The 19,384-nt window shown below is 48.8% G+C and overlaps 1 protein-coding gene and 1 long non-coding RNA gene across 2 annotated transcripts in view; both read right to left on the bottom strand.

Moving 5' to 3' along the window:
- Nucleotides 1-5,445, bottom strand: part of LOC308507843 (uncharacterized protein C10orf143) — a 31,419-nt gene extending 25,974 nt beyond the window's left edge. The window contains exon 1 of the mRNA XM_081073580.1: nucleotides 5,296-5,445. Coding sequence (XP_080929706.1) covers nucleotides 5,296-5,364 — 69 coding nt within the window. The 5' untranslated portion in view covers nucleotides 5,365-5,445. The remainder of the gene's footprint in view (nucleotides 1-5,295) is intronic.
- Nucleotides 5,446-14,405: 8,960 nt separating this feature from the next.
- LOC308508427 lies at nucleotides 14,406-19,331 on the bottom strand. The gene is made up of 4 exons (XR_013995025.1): nucleotides 19,181-19,331; nucleotides 18,304-18,465; nucleotides 15,627-15,859; nucleotides 14,406-15,409 (listed from the first exon to the last, which is right to left on the bottom strand). It is a non-coding gene; the product is annotated as an uncharacterized lncRNA (long non-coding RNA).
- Nucleotides 19,332-19,384: the final 53 nt, after the last annotated feature.

Below are 19,384 nucleotides of genomic sequence, written 5' to 3'. Positions count from 1 at the left end.
TAAGCACTAATGGGTGCCAGGATCTTTCCGAGGTGACGAAAATGTTGAGATTAGATTGTGGTCTTTACACAACTGTGAATAGACTGAAAAGACTGATCTGTGCACTCTAAAAGAGTGAACTTTAAGCTATGTAAACTATACACAAAGCTTTTTTAAAAAGTGGGCGAAAGATTGTTTTTAACAGTTCACCAAAAAAGTTAGGAGTGATGAATCAGCACATGAAAAGATGTTCAAAACCATTAGTCATTAGGAGACAGCAGCTTCATATCTATCAGAATAGCTGTAATCAAAGACAGACAGATGCGGATATGGGCAAACAGGAACCCTCACAAGGAGCTGGCAGGGTGCACTCTGGAAAACAGTTTGGCAGTTTCTTAGAAAGTGAAACATAAATCTACCGGGGGACTAGCCATTCTAGTCCTAGGTGTCTACCTAAGACAAATGAAAACGTGTCCACACAACGATCTACATGTAAATTTTCCTAGTTTTCAGCACTATTCGTAACAGCCAAAAAGGAAAAGAAGGCCTAATGTCTATCAACTGATGAATGGGTAAACTGAATGTGGTCTACTCATAGACCAGAATATTAGTTAGCAATTAACAGGAACAAGCTACTGACATATGCTTCTTCATACACGAACCTGAAAACTATGCCTCAAAAAAGACAGAAAATTTTGCAGTATGTAATGACATAGATGGGCTTTGAGGACATTAGGCTAAGAGAAATAAGATAGACACAGAAAGACACATACTGCATGATTCCACTTATCGGAGGTATCTAAAACAGTTAAATGCATAAAATCAAAGGTTGGTTACCAGGCGCTATGGGGAGGGGAAATGGAGTCATTAATCAACAGGCATAAAGTTTCAGGTAAGTAACATAAATAAGCTCTAGAAATCTCCTAACATTGTACCTACAGTCAACATTAGCATACTGCGCATGTAACATTTGTTAAGAGGATACATTCCATGTTAAGTGAAATAAAATATTTCACTTATAATAAAATAAATTTTAGAAAAAAGGTCTCAGTAAACTTAAAAGGATTCAAGTCATACAAAGTATGTTCTCTGACCATGGTGGAATTAAATTAGGAAGCAATAAAAGATCTCTAGAAAACCCCAATAGTTGGAAACTAAATAACACACTTGTAAGTGAGAAATGCATCAAAGAAGAGATCAAATGGAAAATTATAAAGCATTTTGAAATGGAAAAAATGAAAACAAAACATACCTAAAATTGCACTAAAAAAAAACTTAGGGGGAGATGTATACACTGAATGCCGACAAGAGAAAACAGGAAAGGTATCCACCCAATGAACTCAGCTTCCACCTTAAGTACCCAGAAACAAAAGAACTGAACCAAATGTAAGAAGAAAAGAAATAATAAAGATCTGGGTGAAAGTTAATGACACAGTAAGTAGAAAAGCAATATAAAAACATCAACAAAACTTAGAAAGACATTCCATGTTCACAGAAGACTTAATATTGTTCAGATGGAATCAAATTAATAGATTCAATACAATCCCTACCAAAATTCCAGCTGTCTTCTTTGCAGAAATTGACAAGGGACCCTAAAATTCGTATGGAAATTAAAGGGCCCAGAACAACAACAACAACAAAGAACAAAATTGGAGGACTCCCATTTCCAGGTTTAAAAACTTACCAGAAACTACAGTAATGAAGACTGGTACTGACATACGGGTATAGACATGTAGATCAGCAGAATAGAATTGAGAATCCAGATAAACTCCCTAACATTTACAGTGTGTTTTCAACAAAGGGGCCAAGGGAAGTAAGAAGGGGAGAAAGAAGAGCCTTTTCAGCAAACAGTGCTTTGAACAATTTACGACTATATGCAAACTAGTGAGGTTGGAACCTCACTCCACACCATACAAAACACTAACTTGAAATGGAACGTAGGTCTAAATGCAAGAGCTAAAACGATGACTTTTAGAAGGAAATAGGGGTACAGAATGGGCGAAAAAATACGCAAATCATACATCTGATAAGGGGCTTATATTTAGAATACATAACAAATTATTAAAACTCAACAATAAAAAGACCAAAAACCCAATTAAAAAATGGGCAAAGGATCTGACAGACATTCTCCAAAAAAGATACACAAATGGCTAAGAAATACATTAAAAGATGCTCAAAGTCTTAAGTTATCAAGAAAATGCAAATCAAAACCACAAAGAGGTGACACATAAGACGTCTATAATTTTAAAAACAGATCACAAGTTTGGATGAGGATATAAAAAACCTGGAAGCCTCTTATACTGCTGATGAGAACATGAAACGGTGCTGTCTCTTTGGAAAATAATCTAGGAGTTCCTGAAATGTTTAAAGACAGTTACAGTTACCACACTGACCCAGAAATTCTACAACTGGTATATACCAGAGAGAAATAAAAACATGTCCATACAAAAATTGGGACATAACTGTTCATAAAAGCATTACTTATAAGGGCAAAAAAGTCAAATTGTAAAACATGTGTAGTTTGTTATGCCCCAACAATGGCATTAAAAATACATAAAAAGAAACAGAAACAATAAGCAAAAAATCCTAATAACAGCCAATGAATTAATGCATCCTTCTACTTTATTTCTAAAGGACACTGACTAAGAATGGAAAGAATTAACAACAGAGGAAATGGCTGCTTAGCCTCGGGATCGAAAGCTCGGAAAAGGATCCCGAATTAGCTCAGATGGAACCCAAATGGTACCGAGTGGACCCTGAGCCCAGGCATCTCAGGTGTTCTCAGAGCCCGTGCTCTTTCAGAAGGAGAATCCTAGCGGAGAGGAAAGACTGAGTGGACAAGACGCTTACATGTTCCCGGAAGACAGTTTCATTCTGAAACATGTGGTGTGCTGAGCAGCGTGGGCAGGGGGACTGAAAGAGCCGCCCGGGATGCCCCACGTCACAGGGTCAACCTGACTGAAGACTTCACTTCTCTTCCTCCAGAGCCCAGAACACTGCTTGGTATACAACTGGTGTTCAAAAAACATCTGCCTGAGGGAAACAACGAACACCACTGGTACCTAACAGCTACGTGTTACCACATTAGCTAACTTCCCAGTCAGAATTACAGAGGTGCCAGATGCCGGCTCCGCACGAGCCCCACTTGCGAAGCTGGTAGAGACGGTCCCGGCTGCTGCAGTTCCTAAACCTCCACTGGTGGTCACAGCGCACAAGGTGTAGAGCCATGGGTGTGTGGGGGGCGGGCAGAGGGGAGGAAAACTTGGGACAAGAACTTGAACACTTTGTTGACCTCAATCTGGATTATTAGATCAAAGACTAGGGCACAATACAATATAAACAAGAATTTTATCAAATTAGGAGGCCACACGCTCCATGGCAATAAGACACCCAACTCACTCTTCACTGGTCAAAGTATTGCAACCTGAAGCTGGGCACTTCATTTCAGCAATTTCAACCTGAAAGATCATTCGAAGTTTCTTCCAGAAGCCTTTCCTGTTCTTTCTGATCAATAATGACCCCTGGTTGCCGGTCCCGGACAGCCCATGCCATCACACTTTTCATCACTTTATGGCCAACTTAGGACTTTATTGCAAAGCCTCCTGTTTCAGTTCCACAAGCCCCACAGTGGAAGCTGTAGGGCCCGGTGGTTAAGGGGGCAGGCTCTGCAGGCAGATGGCAGGGCCTCAGACCTAGTTCCTCCACTTACAAGCTGGGTATCCTTAGGCCAGCCGATTAACCTCTCTGTACCTCAGTTTCCTCATTCACAATAACAGGTTGCCATGAAACTCAGATAATCCAGCTGGTAACCACTCAATAACTAGCAGGATGTACCACATCTCTGCTAAGCGTCTCAAAGGCCTGACACTCGGCACGGCCTAAATGCAATGCCTCGTTTTCCCCACCGCAGCCCCACACCAACCTTCTGTCAATAAAAGCACCACTATCCACCCAGGTGCTCAAGTCACAAGGCTGGGAGTCATTCTGGATGGCTCCCCGTACACCACCTTCCACATCCACTCCATCAGCAAGATGTGTTATTTCTTCCTCCAAAGTAGAGAGCTGAGTCTACTTTCACCGTCTCACCCGTCGTCCTCTGTCCAAGCCTCCGTCCCCTCTTGTGGTCTACATACTCCTTGCCCACCCCCACCCCTCCCCACCTCCGCCTTCACTCTGACCGCCATCCCTTTCATCTCCACATCCTGTCACGTTACTCTTTCCTTCCCACTGTAGGGAATGTGGGCGCTGCAGTAACGAGCCAGCACCGACCACGCAGAAGAGGACAGGACTCAGGGGTAGGAGCAGGGCTGAGACAGAGGAACTGGGTCCCTGGATGTCTTCGACCTGTGTCAGGGTCCCTATGCTCCACCTCCCCAGACCGCTCACCTCCACACTGTTATGCAGCAGAGACTCAGACTTCCACCTTGTTTGAGCCACTGCAGTTTGAAGTGTCTCTGCTACAGAAGCTAAACCTAGTAACACGGTCCCTGAGCAGGGTTCAGCTGTGACAGTGGCTTCGTGCTCAGGCAGTGGGTGGCGAGGCAACAATGGTGCCGGGAGAATGCTAGTCACTCGCTGTGCTGTGCAAAACACGGGCAAACCGGGTCGCCTGCAGTAGCTGGAAGACAGATCCTGCGCTCATCCAGCCTGTGGGCCCGGGAGCAGCACACAGAGAAGTCAGATGCTGGGCAGCACATCTGGCTGCTCTCGGCGAGGACCCGCGGTGCAAACGAGGTGGAGGAGGCACCTGCGATGTGCAGAGCCGCCGGGGGGCTGCCTTCCCACGGGTCTCTAGTCCCTAAAGGGCCAAGCGCTGTGCTACCTGCCACACTGTTTCCCTTCCAGCCTGTCACCGGCCTGGTGACCCACCCGCCTCGCCTGTCACCTCTTACCCCGCTCACTCCGCTCAAAGCACGCGACCCAAGCCCGACCGACCGACGTCTGCTGACGAGGACCCCGCCACCCCCCGCCCAGCGCCTGCACGTGTTGACGGGACTCAGAGAGAACAGCGTGGACAGTGGGGCACCACCTGGACTAGACACCGCGTCACAGGCCTCGCAGGGAGCCCCGCGCCCCTCGGAGGGTCCCTGGTCTCCAACCCGGGGGGCGTGCGGGGCTGGCGGCGCCCGGGACCCGCACCTCTGCGCAGGCGCGACCCGACGGAGGGCCACGCCCACCTGGGGCTCCACGCCCACCCGGGGCTCCGCCCCCACAGGTGAGCCCGCGCGGCTGCCGCCGGGAGACACGAGACCCACTGGGGGCCCGCCCAAGGACGCCGCCTTCCCGCTGCTAACGCCCAGGCCCCGGGGGGCTCACCGCGTCCCCGGGAACCTGCAGCTCCTCCGGCTTCCGCCGTCGCCACCGGCCCAGCGCCACAGTGTCCATTTGGCCCACAGGCCAGAGTCCGCGGACTCCTCATCTACACCCTTGGCCGACCGCCCCGTCCACGCCGCCGCGTCCACGCCCCCTGCCCCCACGTGTCCCGGCGAAGCCAATGAGAGACCGGGACGGCGCCGCAGGAACGCGTTTGAGTCTTATCCGGCGAGTGCCGCAGGCAGGAGTAGCGGAGACCAGAGTTCTCTGGACATAATGACACCTCTGCCCCGGGTCTTTATTTCACAAAGAGGGCCGGCCTGTCATTTCTTCGATCACTGAGTTGGCCCAGACGCACCGAAGAACCTACTCTTTAAGGGTCCCGCCACGCTTCGACCACAGAGCTTGGATCTGCGGGAGGAGCGCCCGCCTCCTCGATCTTGTGATTGGTCAGTGAGCCCCGTCTGCTGTCGTCTTCCTGTGACTGGTTGGCTAATACATGGCACAGAGAGCCAATCAGTATGGGCGAAGCCGCAGGGTCTGTGGGAATTGTAGTCCGCGGTGGCGGCCTCACTTCCGGGAGGGAGGGACGTGGGACGGCTACGCGGCGGCACAGTGGTCTCCACCCGGGCTTTGCCTTCTGCTCTCTAGCTTCCGGTCCGAAGGCCCTGGGGCCGCCCCACTTCTCTGCAGGCTGAATGAAGGCAGAACTGCCGGGGCCCTCGGCGGTGCAGAAGGGGAAACCGCGGCCTCGCCGCCCACGCCCTCGGGGGTAGGGGTCCGGCTGCACGTGTCCTGAGCAGGCGCTCTCCGCCCAGTGCTCCGCAGACCGCGGGCTGGGGCCCGACTCCACTGCGTTCGGCTGCTCAGGACCGGGAGTCTGTTCACACCTGTGCGGGCGGGAGGGCGCTCAGGCCCTGCGGGCCCTGTACCCGTCTCCCTGCCCGCCGCCGAGCGCCCGCCCGCAGCCACGTGCCCAGCCCCGGGGCCCATTTTGATTACTTCGAACTGGTCGAAACCCCCCTGTGCTTCGGCTAGCGGGGGACGGTGACCTCGTTTGGCTCAGTGGGAAGAAAAGGGGGTCCGTGAAGGCCTGGACTCGGGAAGATTTTCCTTCCTGTTGAAAAAGGGACTGTGGGTGGGCACTTGCGTCCTCCCGGGGTCGTTGCCAGTGAGAGCGCCCTGCAGCTGCTGCAGCCTCTGTCCCCGGGACGGTGGCTGGTGGGAAACAGGACAGCGCCCAGGCCCAGACGACAGGAGCTTCGGAAGCAGCGAACAGCCAGCCGCCCGCCCGGCTCCGAAGTCTCGTCCCTCTCGAGTTTCCCGTGGCGCTAGTGGAAGGCTCGTTATTACAAAGGCCCGTTCTTCACCTGGTGGAATTGTGAACACGCCCTCTCACCTGGGCTGCTTGCTACATGATGTTCGGCAAATTAAGTAGCTAATCTACCTTTTTTCATTGATAGAAGCTAATGACTCGGTATCGTGGGGAGTAAATGACGCGTTTACATATGAAATACTTTGGACAATGCCTGACACAAACTAAGTATTCAAAAAGTGGTGTATTACGACGAGCAGTACTCCCAGGACTAACACTCCCACAACTAGTTCACATTGCTGTATCAGACACCCTTGTGGGTCCTCAAGTTACAACATGAATAAGTTCTGGGCGTGTCATTGTCAACCAACGCTAAATTGACGCCAGTTCAACACCAGCAGGAATCCCTGATTTGGGAGACTATGAAGAAGGAAATTATTCAGTGCAAACAGCTCAAAGACCTCTCCAGAAGTTGGGAAATGCTTTCCCCCAGCCACAGGGGAGCTGGTGTAGAGAGAAGTCCCCACCACGGGTCCATGATTGGTCTGTCCTCATGAAAATGAGGACTCCAATTTCTCACAATTTGGTAAAAAAACAAAACAAAAAAAACTATTCTTATTGGTTAGTGAATATGATGGAGCTATAGCTGCTCAGCTCTGATTGGATGGGGAAATCTCAGTCCTACTGGTTGAGATGCAGTTCCAGGAACTCCTTTATAAGGGCTGGCTCAAGAGGGCAAGAACATAGTTCAGGCAGGGGCTTAGTACAGGCTTCTCCCAGAAGTGCAGTTTGAGTGAGAGGGCCCTGTTGCGAAAGGCTGCTAGGATCTGCTTTTCAATTGGAACCCTGTTAGCCACCAAGAGCCTTTCTTAGTAGGTATCAGCTTTCTCAGGGTCCACATAACAAACAGCATGCTGATTAGTTAATACTGTGCTGTGTGCATGAAAGTTGCTAAGAGTAGATTTTTTAAGTGCTCACTGTGCGCGTACACAAATGTAACTCTGAGGGGTAGTATACATATAACTATGATACATGTCCAGCAGGGTCTGGGAAAACACCCTATAATCAAACATAATATTTCTGCTGCAAAAAATGTGTGAATGTTCACAAATAGTCACCCTAAGTGAGATAGATATAAAGGCTGTAACTGCTCATATTCGTTCACATGAGTTTGCTCCAAACTTAGGGATAACCTAAGTTTTAAAATTTTTGTATTTCAGGATTGAAAACACGATACTATTGTGAACTGTACTGTTACCTCTGCTGGGGATAACCACTGGATAATGGGGTTGGAGGGGGCGAAGCTTAGCCCCTGACCTGGTAACAGACACTCTCCTCGATAAACTACACAGGCTCCCCTGAATTCTCTTCTCAAGTAGGCCTTGACTCGGGGCTCCCATGTTCATCTCTGCAAGGGCCTGTTGTAGCAAGAATCCTGCTAAGTCACCTTAGCTAGAACCCCCCGCCGTCGCTATCTGCTGGGCTTCCTCCCCCTCCGGCATCCCCCAGGAGATGTCTCATCACCCCGGCCCACCTTCAGCAAGAGTCCCGTTAGGTCAGTTAGTCAGAATCCCCTCTTACCTCCGATGTTTGCTCTTAGTGATTTTCCACCACTGCCCCCCACCCCATCTCTCCATGCTCCTTGGCTTGTCCCACTTGTCCTGCTATTCAGAGTTGAGCCCAACCTTTCCCCCTACTCCAAAACCCATTATAGGAGTCTCTACTTTTGTGACAGTCCCCGAATAAAGTCGGCCTTACCATTTTTTAACAAGTATCCTGAATACTTTTTCCTTTAACATTGCATACAGCAATTGGTATATTTAGAAGGATGCAGTGTAGCTTAGCACACTGTTTACCAAACATCAGTCATTTGGGTACTACCACAACGTGTACACTAAACCTCTCCTACTATTTACCCCATATATTTATTTAAATTCTTACTATCTAAAAGTTTAAAACCTTTAAAACTAATGTAAAACATCTATGAAATGAGAGATTAAAGTGCTCGTTATTTTAATATTGTGTTTCCCCAAAAATAAGCCCTAGCATGATTTTTCAGGATGACATCCCCTGAACATAAGCCCTAATGCGTCGTTCAGAGCAAAACTTAATATTAGACCCAGTCTTATTTTTGGGGAAACATGATTTATTAAAATAAATACATTAACTATTAGAAGAAAACATAGGGAAAGCTTCATGACATTGGATTCTAGCATAAGATACCAAAAACACAGTCAACAAAAGAAAATATAGATAATTGGACTATTTGAAAATTAAAGACTTGTGTATCACAGGACACTATCAACACAGTGGAAAGGCAACACACAAAATGGAGTAAATATTTGCAAATAATATATCTAATAAGGCGTTAATATCCAGGATACATAAAGGCCACCTACAACTCAAAAACAGATAAACAACATGGGTGAAAAGTATACAAAGGACTGGAATAGACATTTCACCAAAGGTGATACACAAATAACCAATAAGCACATGAAAAGACGCTCAACGTCACTAATCATTAGGGAAATACAAATCAAAACCGCATACCCATTATAAAAACAAAACAAAAGTGTTAGCGAGAATGTGGAGAAATTGGAAGCCTTGCACACTGCTGTTGAGAATGTAGAATGGTGCGGCCACTTAAAAACTGGCATTTCCTCAAAATACTAAAATTACCGTGATTCCACCATTCCACTTCTGAGTATGTACACAAAATAACCGTAAGCAGAGATTCGAACCCCAGCTTCATAGCATCATTCACAGCAGCCAAAAGGTGGAAGCCACCCAAGTGTCATCGATGGATCCAGTGCTCCGGGGTACTCATCACTAGGTGGGACCTCTCGCTTGCTGACTGGTGTTCTGTATCCCGCTCCAGAATGCTGGTCCCCCGGACAGAGCCAGGCCTGCAGTTGGCACTCAGGACATAACTGCCCACGGATGGCAGAGACTTTACTAGCCCGTTTTGCACCTGGATTTCATTTGATCCTCACAGTGATGCTGCTGGTTACCTTCGTGTTCAGGTAGAGAAACAGACTCAGAGATGCTACCTGTCATGCCCAGGGCTGCCAAAGGATGAAGTGGCCCACCTGGATTCAGAAGCGTCCATTTCTCCCCTCTGCTGCCCAACAGCCCTGGGCTCCTGTGAGCTCCTCTTACTAAGCTGCAGTCTTTGTGCAAATGATGAGTTTGATAAAATAAGCAAACAAACAAGCTCTAGCACCACCATTTGCCCTAAGGGCCTTAATTTGACAGGACAAGTCTCCAGGGGCCTGTTGGAGAGTGGGGGGCGGGGAACCCCAAGGGCCTTAATTTTAAGGGGCAAGTTTGGAGAGAGCAGGGCCTGGAGCGGCTTTCCCCAGGTGAGTCTCTGTCATACATGGGCAACAGTGGTCTTTGTTCTGAACACCCACCTTTGCATTTGAAATGACAAGGGCTTTGTCCTCCTAAGAATCTGTGTTCCCAGCATCCAGCAGACGAGGGGCCCAGAGAGGGCAAGACTAGTGGATGGATGAGTTTAGCCGTTAGCTGTGTAGCTTCTGCTCCAGCCATGGCGCCTTCAAGGGAGGTGCCCCCTCGCACACCCCCGTCTGGTCTGGGCTGTGGTCAACTAAAGACCTCTGTAACATCCCCGGGATGTTAAGGAGAACCCAAACAATATGAATGCACAAGCTACCCCCCGGGGCACCTCTCGTCTTTGTGATTACATCTTAACATTTCTGTGTTCAGATCAAAATGTTACTGAAGCATGGCCGCTCAGGACAGTCTCCAGGGCCCACACCTGGTTCTCAGCTGTGTGTTGTACAGGGAACCGGCATGGTCTGCTCACTGGGGACAGGATCCCAAGGATGTCCCCCCTCCGCCAAGGCAGCACATGTTCGTTTTGCTGAGGGTCATGGTTTTGTCCCAATGTCATCTTCACTCAGGTGTTTTATTTTTTTATGACGAGACTCAATGTAAGATTTTTCTAAATGTAATCCTTATAATGATCTAGGCATACTTCATTAAGGCAAAAACTAAAATAGCCCCCTGCGTTTGAACTTTCAAAATATCTCTACATGGTGAACTTTGTGATCTCAGCCAGTGCCCTGTATTATTTACTGACCTTGTAAATATGCTCTTCAGGGATGACCAAAAATAGATAATTATTTACCATTGAAAGACTTTATGACCAGTGCAAATGAGAGATTTACAGGATACTGGGTCCTGTGCCCTGACCCACCCCCAATGTAACTAAACACTGGCTATGTCCAGAAGGCAGGGATCTGAGAGCCCGTCGTGTTGCGTTTTCTCCCTAGGTTACTAAAATATTAGTAACTGCAAGTGTGCCTTCTAAAGCCCATAGCTTTAGCTTCGGCCAGAAAGCATTAACTGTATCCCATTTTAACTTATCCCTGCTTCTAACGTCTTGGTAATGTTTGTTAAATACCAGACACCAGTGCACTTTCTGTGCTGCGCCATGTTTCAACAACAGATTGAAATTTTAGCATGTTTTATATTTCATCCTAAAATTTTTTATTAGCAAGTGTATGAAGTCACATCGGTTATGTTTGATAATCCATTTTTGGCATGTATTTTCACATAAGTTATAGGGTGTTTTGCCTCTCAGCTCTCACAACACAGTACAGAGAAACCCCAGCACGTGGAAATATGACTGATGCCGCATCAGTGTGTGGTTGGAAATAATAAGGATTATAAACGACTCACTAGGTATAGAAAATAAGGGGAGAAGACTTATTGGGGGGAAGCAAAAAAGCTTGCTCTCTTTATGCACTGCTGAAAGAAGGCACCGTGAAAGATATATTACTATTCACCTTTTTTATTTCTAAGGGGGTTTTTATTAACCCCTTTTTATCAGTCAAAATAAATTGATTGCCAGTGAATGCAATATTTTCTGACTACTTGAAATTATAAAACAAAACCAAAGGCACGCAAACTCACATACTACGTCTTCTGGTAAATAAGAGACAAACCCCCCTCCAATGAGATTGTTAAATAGTGTTAAAGATTTTCTGGCCATTCCTTAAAACAGGATGTTTCATTTAAAGACAGGAATAGACAGGCCTTGGGACGTGTCTGGAATTCGGCTTTCTCCTGCTGTTCTAGTGAGCAGGTATTCCAGAACGCTGCTCTTTAATCTTTATGTCCCATCATAAAAGGACATGTTTCTGTAGGGTTAATACAGCAATGGGCAATAACTTGTTTCTGGGTAAGGAACGATATAACCTGATTCACGGGAGGGAAAACCGGGTGGCCAGGAACCCACTGACAGTGCACCCTGAAGAGGCGTCCAGTCACGCTAGCTGTGATACAGAATCTACAGAAATGAGAAAACACACAACGGGAATAAAACCCAGCAGTTTAGAAGGTGAGGCCATGTTGGGCTTCCCACGAGGGGCTATGGCCGAAGGCCTCCCTGGAACCGGCAGCTCTTTGGTTTCCCGCTCAGCCCTCAGCCAGACGGGGCTCAGCAGCGCTCTGGCCCTTGGGTCCCTGGCACCAAGCGTCACCCATTTCAGGGAGCGCACATCTGTCTCTTCCCCATTGTATCACCTGTCACTCATTTCTCAGTTCAACAGATGTGAGCTGAAAATGGAATATATATCCCAGTTAGAAAGTCTAAGGTGACACTGGCCTCAAACTTTTTAAATGAGGTATTTCTTCTGATTAAAACCAAGTGGATGTGTGTCCTAGGAATGAGCGGGTAGTAGACACTAACGTAAACTTGGGCTAATAATGGAGTCACGGCAGATTTGGGCTTTGAGGAGAGGACAGGAGTGAGCACGGAGGTTTCAACCGTAGCTTCTCTATCATGAGAACGTGAACTACGGCCCCTTTATTTTATATACTTCCTACGGACAAACAGGGCTACATGGCCTTTGAACATCAGCGGTTTGCTTTTCTCCTTCCTTTTTTGTTTTGTTCTAGAGGAAGGAAATTAAAATCAGCAATCATTCCACAGAAGAATCATCCCAGCCATTGAAATCTGAGGTGGGAAGGGCCGTTTGCAGACCGTCTGAATGGGGGAACCCTTTTAGAGTTTGAAGCAAATCCAAACCGGTCACATGGCCCAGGATTATTTTATTGTCACCACCTTCCTGAAGTGCCCCCTGGCCTCACTGGGAGCAGCTGCTGAGCCCTGGGCACGGAGGCCCCACGGCTGACCACACGGGGGCTGCTGGCATCACACAGCTTCTGTTCTGCTACCTGCACTCTAACGTGGCCACCGTGGTGACCAGCATCACACAGCCCAGGCCAGACAGCTCTGGAAGAGGCTCAAGAATACAGATTTCAGATTATTGAAAGAAACAACACTCGGTGTTCCTTTGTCCTGCACCCGGGGGACATGCCACCGTCATGTTTTAGAGGACACAGAGAATGGGAAAGGAGCCGTTGTGGCACTTTTGAGGCACTGTGGCAAACATAGGGAGACTATGGTGGTCACGATCTAACTGAAGTTAAACCGATTAGCGTTCCAGGCTGGGATGGCACCTGCTCAGTGGGAGAAAACTGGAGACCAACTCTGTCCTTTGGCCATAGCTTGGACCCCAGAACTTAGCTGTGTCTCTAAGGGGCATGTGTGCGCTCTCAGTGTTCCCACACCTCTGTTCCCTGACTCCCTTCCACAGAGCAGGGCCAGGTCTGCTTGGAGTGCCCACTGGACACTCCAGACGTCCACTCCTTGAGGTGTCGTCTCTATGCCAAAGCAGCCTGTGAAAGAGTGCCAAGGTCAGCAGGACAGAAGACCCTTGAGCTCACACGAGGCAGCGTGTGCATGGGGCCCATGTCCGGAAGGGACCTTGTTGAGATGTGAGCTCTTGGAGCCACACAGCCTGAAGTAGCTCGCCTGGTGACAAGTTCTTCGCTCTCTGAGTTTTATAAGAGATCGTGTTTGTGACACCAAGGCAAACTCATCTGGGTCCTTAATTTCTCAAATTTGCAACAAGAATTACAAATAAGAGCAGAAAATTTACTCCAGGTGTACGGGCATACACACCATAGTGTTTCCCTGTAAAACATCTGACAAGATACCGTGCAGCTGCATATAAACATACACAATGATTGAGAATGATAATCACCCAAATCTGCATCTGGGTGATCACATGGGGAACTGGTCCTTTGGGTCAATAAGGGTGCACCCCTCCCGTGCCAGCATGCTTGCACATACATGGTACAGACTTGGTAAATTGTACAGGGTCTCAAATACACAGCCGACTGAAATGGGAAGGGAGGGAGAAGGTGTGAAGTGTTGGCAGGTCAAGGGGAAGCACACGTGTTTGGTGGCTCAGCAGAGAATCCAGAGACACATCTTCAGTTTGTGCAGATTCTGAATTGTGTCCTCCAGGTTGAATACAGAAAAGCGCTCAACAAAGGACGCCCCTTCCCAGCTTGAAGAGGTGGCTGATGCCACCTACAGCCGGGAAACTGGCACTGCAGCCCTCACCTGTCCCCCCTGTCTGGTCCTCAGTGAGGAATTCTCAGAGAGGAAATGAGAATTCACGTAGGATGGAAAATGGGCAGTCAACTCTCAAGATGAACCTTTCCCTGATCAATTGTAAACAATTAAAAACATGTTTAAAAATTATTTTGATGAGAGTTTTTGGAAATCGCACTACTGGACTGAGATTTGTGAACTGCGTTTTTTACATTTCCTCTAGAGAGTACCTTACGGGATGTGGTCACAGGCTTTTTCCCCTGTGCAGATAACTGCAAAACACTCAACCCAACGCTTATCCAGGTAGTCTTATCTTCTTAAAGGAAACTGGGTTACTGTGAAACCCTCAGATAACACACTTCTGAAAAGAAATGGAAGGTATTTTTATTGGCAGAGCCAAGATGAAGTATGACTTGAAACCCGTTTTACAAATAAACTTAAGCATAAATTGTCCATTCACTGCTTTGAGATCTTTTTTCACATTTGAGGAGCTGTCAGAGGTCCTTCATAAACATGAGTCTTATTTAGTTTACTGGATATGTAATTCTTTTTTCCTTTGAAAATCATTATTTTTCAAGCAAGTACAGCAAAAATACAAGCCACAAACATCTAGCTATGACAGCATAAACCACCTTTATATCCCGCATGTACGTAGAGTTCTCCCAGTAAAAGCACTTCCTGGTAAGGAAGACAACACAGAAACTTGGCCGACTTGTGCCGGCCCAAGTTCCGGCTCCTACGGGCTGACAGAGGGGCCCTCACAGCCTTCCCACTCCCCTAGCCTGTGTCGTCCTCGCTATCAGGGTGACAGCTGGAGCATCTCAACTGTCAGGCTGGCCCATGGGCTAAGAAGAAGGGCTAGTAGCTTGATAGGACCTAGAATCCGGTTTATGTCCACATGGTTTGTGAGGCACCTTTCACAAAGCCCATTCTTGGGGCTACCAAAGCTAATGGACAGTGGGGTGATATTCCCTGGTGGGCTCTGGAGGGCAAGATGCAGACTGTCCACCTCTCGGTTCCCCCATTCTGCGTCCAGGTTGATGGTCTCTCAGTGACTGCTGTGCCAAGGTTGGTGGCAGGGCTGGGCGTGGGGATGCAAGTAGGCTTCGGAGAACCTAGTCCAGGGATTCTGCTCTGGGCTTTGGTCCACCCATCAGGGCTCCGGGAAGGCATTTGGGCCCTTCCCACCCAGGTGCCCAGCAGTCACTGAGCCCCTGGACATGACCGTGGGCCCCCGGCCAGCTGTGTGGATAGAGCCCAGGGGACTGGCACTGTGCTGACTCCTCCCGGCGAGCTGTTAGCAAGTTCTCAGCAGACATGCGGGTGCTCACTGATGCTTTTTATAGCAGCTCCAGAAGATATCGCAGCTTGAGAACAGAAATGAAAATATGTATCCTTCAGGTGCCAATCTACTGTACTTACAGTTTTACTATTTCTCTGCAGGGGGCCCCATTAATCTTACAACAGTGAAATTCCTAAGGAAATTAATTCCCTCCAGTTGGGGTTATCCTCAACTGGTCTTCGGGGGCAGAGTAATTGGAATTTAAGAGTCTCTTAAAAGAAAGGAAACGTTGGCCACTTTACCTGAGTAACACACTTTCCAGTGCAAATGCTTCGCTCATTAAAGCTGGCTCACTCCTTCCCTCCTGGTACCCTGTGTGTCTCAGCTCCAGGGGTGGTGTTTACAAAGACCCCACCAGCTGGGGGTTCAGTTCCAAGTGCTGCTCCACTGGCCGTCACTCCTTTCCACTCTGGGTTATATGTGCCCACCCGGAACTCAGCACTGTGCCCTGCCTGAGGCGGCGGACACCACCTGGCTGGGCAAAGGAATGAGCCAGGCGTCATCAGAAGGGCATGGCTGCAGTATTTCCCTGCCTTTGCAGGAGCAGTAAGTGTTAGCTGTCATTCCCCGGGAAAACACACGCACACACACACACACACATGCACACGCACACACACGCACACACACGCACATGCACGCGCACACATGCGCACATGCGCACACGCGCACACACGCACACGCGCACACATGCACGCACACACACACGCGCACACACGCACACGCACACACACACGCACACACACGCACACACACACACACACTCACTCACTCCTTCAGAATGGGGCATTTGGACACAGGCTGGCATTCCTTTGTGACCTGCAGCTTTGTCTGAATCTTCGCTCTCTCAGGCCAGGCTTCAGCCCTGAGGACCCAGAGCCCCAGCTTCCTGACCCCCGTGCTCCTGGCCCCTGAAGTGCCATATAGCACCCTGGGGAAACCTAATTGTCCCATCCTTCTCAGGGCTGTGCTGCTGTCCTAGAAAAAATGTTCCTGGTGCCTGACCAAGGGGGGCCTGGGGGCCCAGGAGAGGCCCCTGCCCAGAGGGTACTTAAGATGAAGTGTCACTGGGTTCCAAAGGGGTTCCCCACCTCCTTCACTGCTCCAAATTGGAAATAGGATGTGGCTAAACGATGCTTACATATGGAGTCAGCAGAATGTTGGTGCCTGGGATGAACCCACACTGGGGACACAGGCCCAAATCAGCCCCCATATCTTGGTTTCCAGTGGTTTTGAGCTTTCAAGCACGAATAGGGGCACAAGAAAAAGCCAAGTCCAGAGTATAACAGAAGTAACAGGCCAAACCAGTTTAATATGACAATGACAAGTTTTCTCGTCTGGGCCTGAACAAGAGAGAGAAAGAGGACTGGGCTCTCCATCGTTGGAGCAGCATGTGGGACGGGGTGGCGGTGGGAGTGAGAAGAGCTTGAAGCCCAACGGGAAGGCCCTGGGGTAAGGCCTGACAGTCACTCGCTGCCCCTTCCCTGCTGTGGGCCTGGCCGGTTTCCTTAGCTATAAAGTGGGGTAGGCAGTGAGGTTTTACATCTGAAGGTAGCACAGAATGCTAAATGCAGGCACTTGTGTGCAACTGCTTTGGAAGGCCGAAAACCACCATATACCTGTGTATACACTTATGTACTTGGAACTCAGATGCCACAGCTCCCCAACATGCGGCTTGGTCTCAAAGCCGAATGGAGTAGTCTTTGTTGCCCACGGGAGAGCATTTTCAAGCTCAGGCGTCATCTGCTGATGTCAGGCCTGTTGATACCAGTAGCGATAACTTCAAAAAGGGCAGGGGGCAGGACTGGAAATGTCTGGGAATGTTCCTAACTTTTGTTTTGAAGTAGGGAGTGTGCTCTGTAGCTGGTGTATGCTGCTTTCGGCAAATTCCATTTAAAGGAAAAATCAGGATTTTAAAAACAGCCACATTAGAGGGCTGCTTACTGTTTTGCTTTGTTTTTGAAAAAGATCCATATACCACATTTCCCTGGTGCATTACAATTTCATTATTTTTTAAATTACAAGGCCAGTTCCGCTCTTTGAAAAAAAAATGCCAATGACACTCAGAAGCCTATAATGTAAAGCATGAAGGCCCTCCCTTTAAAACTCCCCTATTTTTACTCTCTGGAGGCAAGCTCTCCTACCACTTTGGGGACATCCTTCTGAAGGTCTCTTCCTATGCTACATTCAGCCATGTATAGTTGTATATTTGTTTACATATAATTCTGTTAAAAGTGGTTATTGGAGCCTAATCCTGTTTTGCAACATGCTGTTTTCCCCCCATTGAATTTTTCCCCCCATAGTAATCTCTAGGTTTCCTTTACTAAAAAGAAAAGAAAAAAAGAAAAAGAGCAATTAATCTTTTTATTTTAAAATAATGTGGAGTCACATGAAGGTATCAGAAATGATACAAAGATACCTGTGTACAGTTTCTCGAAAGATAACATCGTGCAAAACTGTAGCAGTGCCACACCCAGGATGCTGGTATCCATACAACCGACCCATTCTTTTCAATTTCCCTGTTTCACTTGTACTTGTTTGTATATATTTTGTTCTATGCAATTTTATCACATGTTTGAGTATCTACCACCACAGTCAGGAACAAAACAGTTCCTCATTGCTCTCCTGTTGCTTTTCAAACACTGTAATTTACCATAGTCAGTAACACCTATCTCTCAGGGTGAGGCACACGTGCAATGGGCTCCTGGCCGTCACTGTCAATGACCAGAACAGCGCTGCGGAGGGAAAATCTAGGGTGAGCCGCCAATGAAAGTCACTACATAATTAAATTTCTAGCAACCCCATTAAAAATATACAAAGATGTAAATTAAATTGAATAACATATCTCACAAAACCCAATATATCCCAAATGTTATCATTTCAACATGCAATCAATTAAAAAGTACTAATGAGATAGCTTACCTTTTTTCGGTACTACTAAATCTTTGAAACGCCGTGAGCCCACTTTTCCAGTAGCTGCGCGTGGGGAGCGCGCACCGAGCACGACTCTGCCGGCTCTAACGCAGACCCTGGGGTGCACACATCAGGGTGCGCACAGCGCTGCCCGCCTCGGCGAGAACTGAGCTGGGGGAGGAGACAAGCACAGTTCCCGTCCAGTGAGACGCGCACGTGGGAGAAGCGGCACAGGTGCCCTGAACATGACGGGAGGCTGCATCGGGCCTGCCCTCAAAGCCTGTCCAGAGCCCCAGGGCTGCCCAGGAGCAGCCCCTCCTGTCTGGGGGGGAACTTTCAGTGACATGGGAGGCGCTTGGAGAAAAGGCCAGGTGCGGTGTGGGGTCCTCCCGGCGGAGACAGCCCTGCCCTGAGCAGACGGTGACCGGGCTCTGGGGGCGCAGGGACTTGCCGTCGGGACGGAGGAGCCTCAGGGCCTGGACACGACTCCGGCCGAGAGTGGGTGCGGGCATGACAAGTGCGGGAGGACACCACCTGGAGAGCCAACCTCGGGGGGATGTCGAGGGACCAGGGAAGGGCTCGAGGTTAGAGCATGGGGACCTGGAGGCCCGAGTGGGCGGCGCAGGGGTCCTGCAGGGCCGTGGTGCCAGGCGGCGCTGCTCCGAGGTCACAATGCGTGGTGGGGGCACCGCTGGGGCGCAGGTGGCGGGACACGCGGTGGCTCGGGTCGGGTCCTTCAGGTGGGAATCCGAAGGTCTTTGTCAGTGTTGAGGTTCCGAGATGGCGCAACCTCTCTTTCCCTGACCTGCCACCCATCGTCACCTTGGTGTAATTTCATTTTAGGTTCAATTTTTGTTTTGTCACGTGCAAACCTGACTTCACTTACACTCACATCACACGCACACGCTTCTCCCAGCTGCGGTGGGAGAGGCAGGGAAGGCACGGAGCAGAAAGCCCCGCAGGCGGGACTCCCGGCCGTCGGGAGCCGGGAAGCTCCGGCGCAGTGCGCAAGCTCAAGCGGCCGGAAGCGTGTCCCCAGGTGTCCTCGTCTGGGCTGGGGCTGGCGCCGGCGCAGGCGCAGCCCGGGGCG

Source organism: Rhinolophus hipposideros, assembly GCF_964194185.1.
Source record: "Rhinolophus hipposideros genome assembly, chromosome: 15".
Lineage (NCBI taxonomy): Eukaryota > Metazoa > Chordata > Mammalia > Chiroptera > Rhinolophidae > Rhinolophus > Rhinolophus hipposideros.
This window is presented reverse-complemented; position numbering and strand designations above follow the sequence as displayed.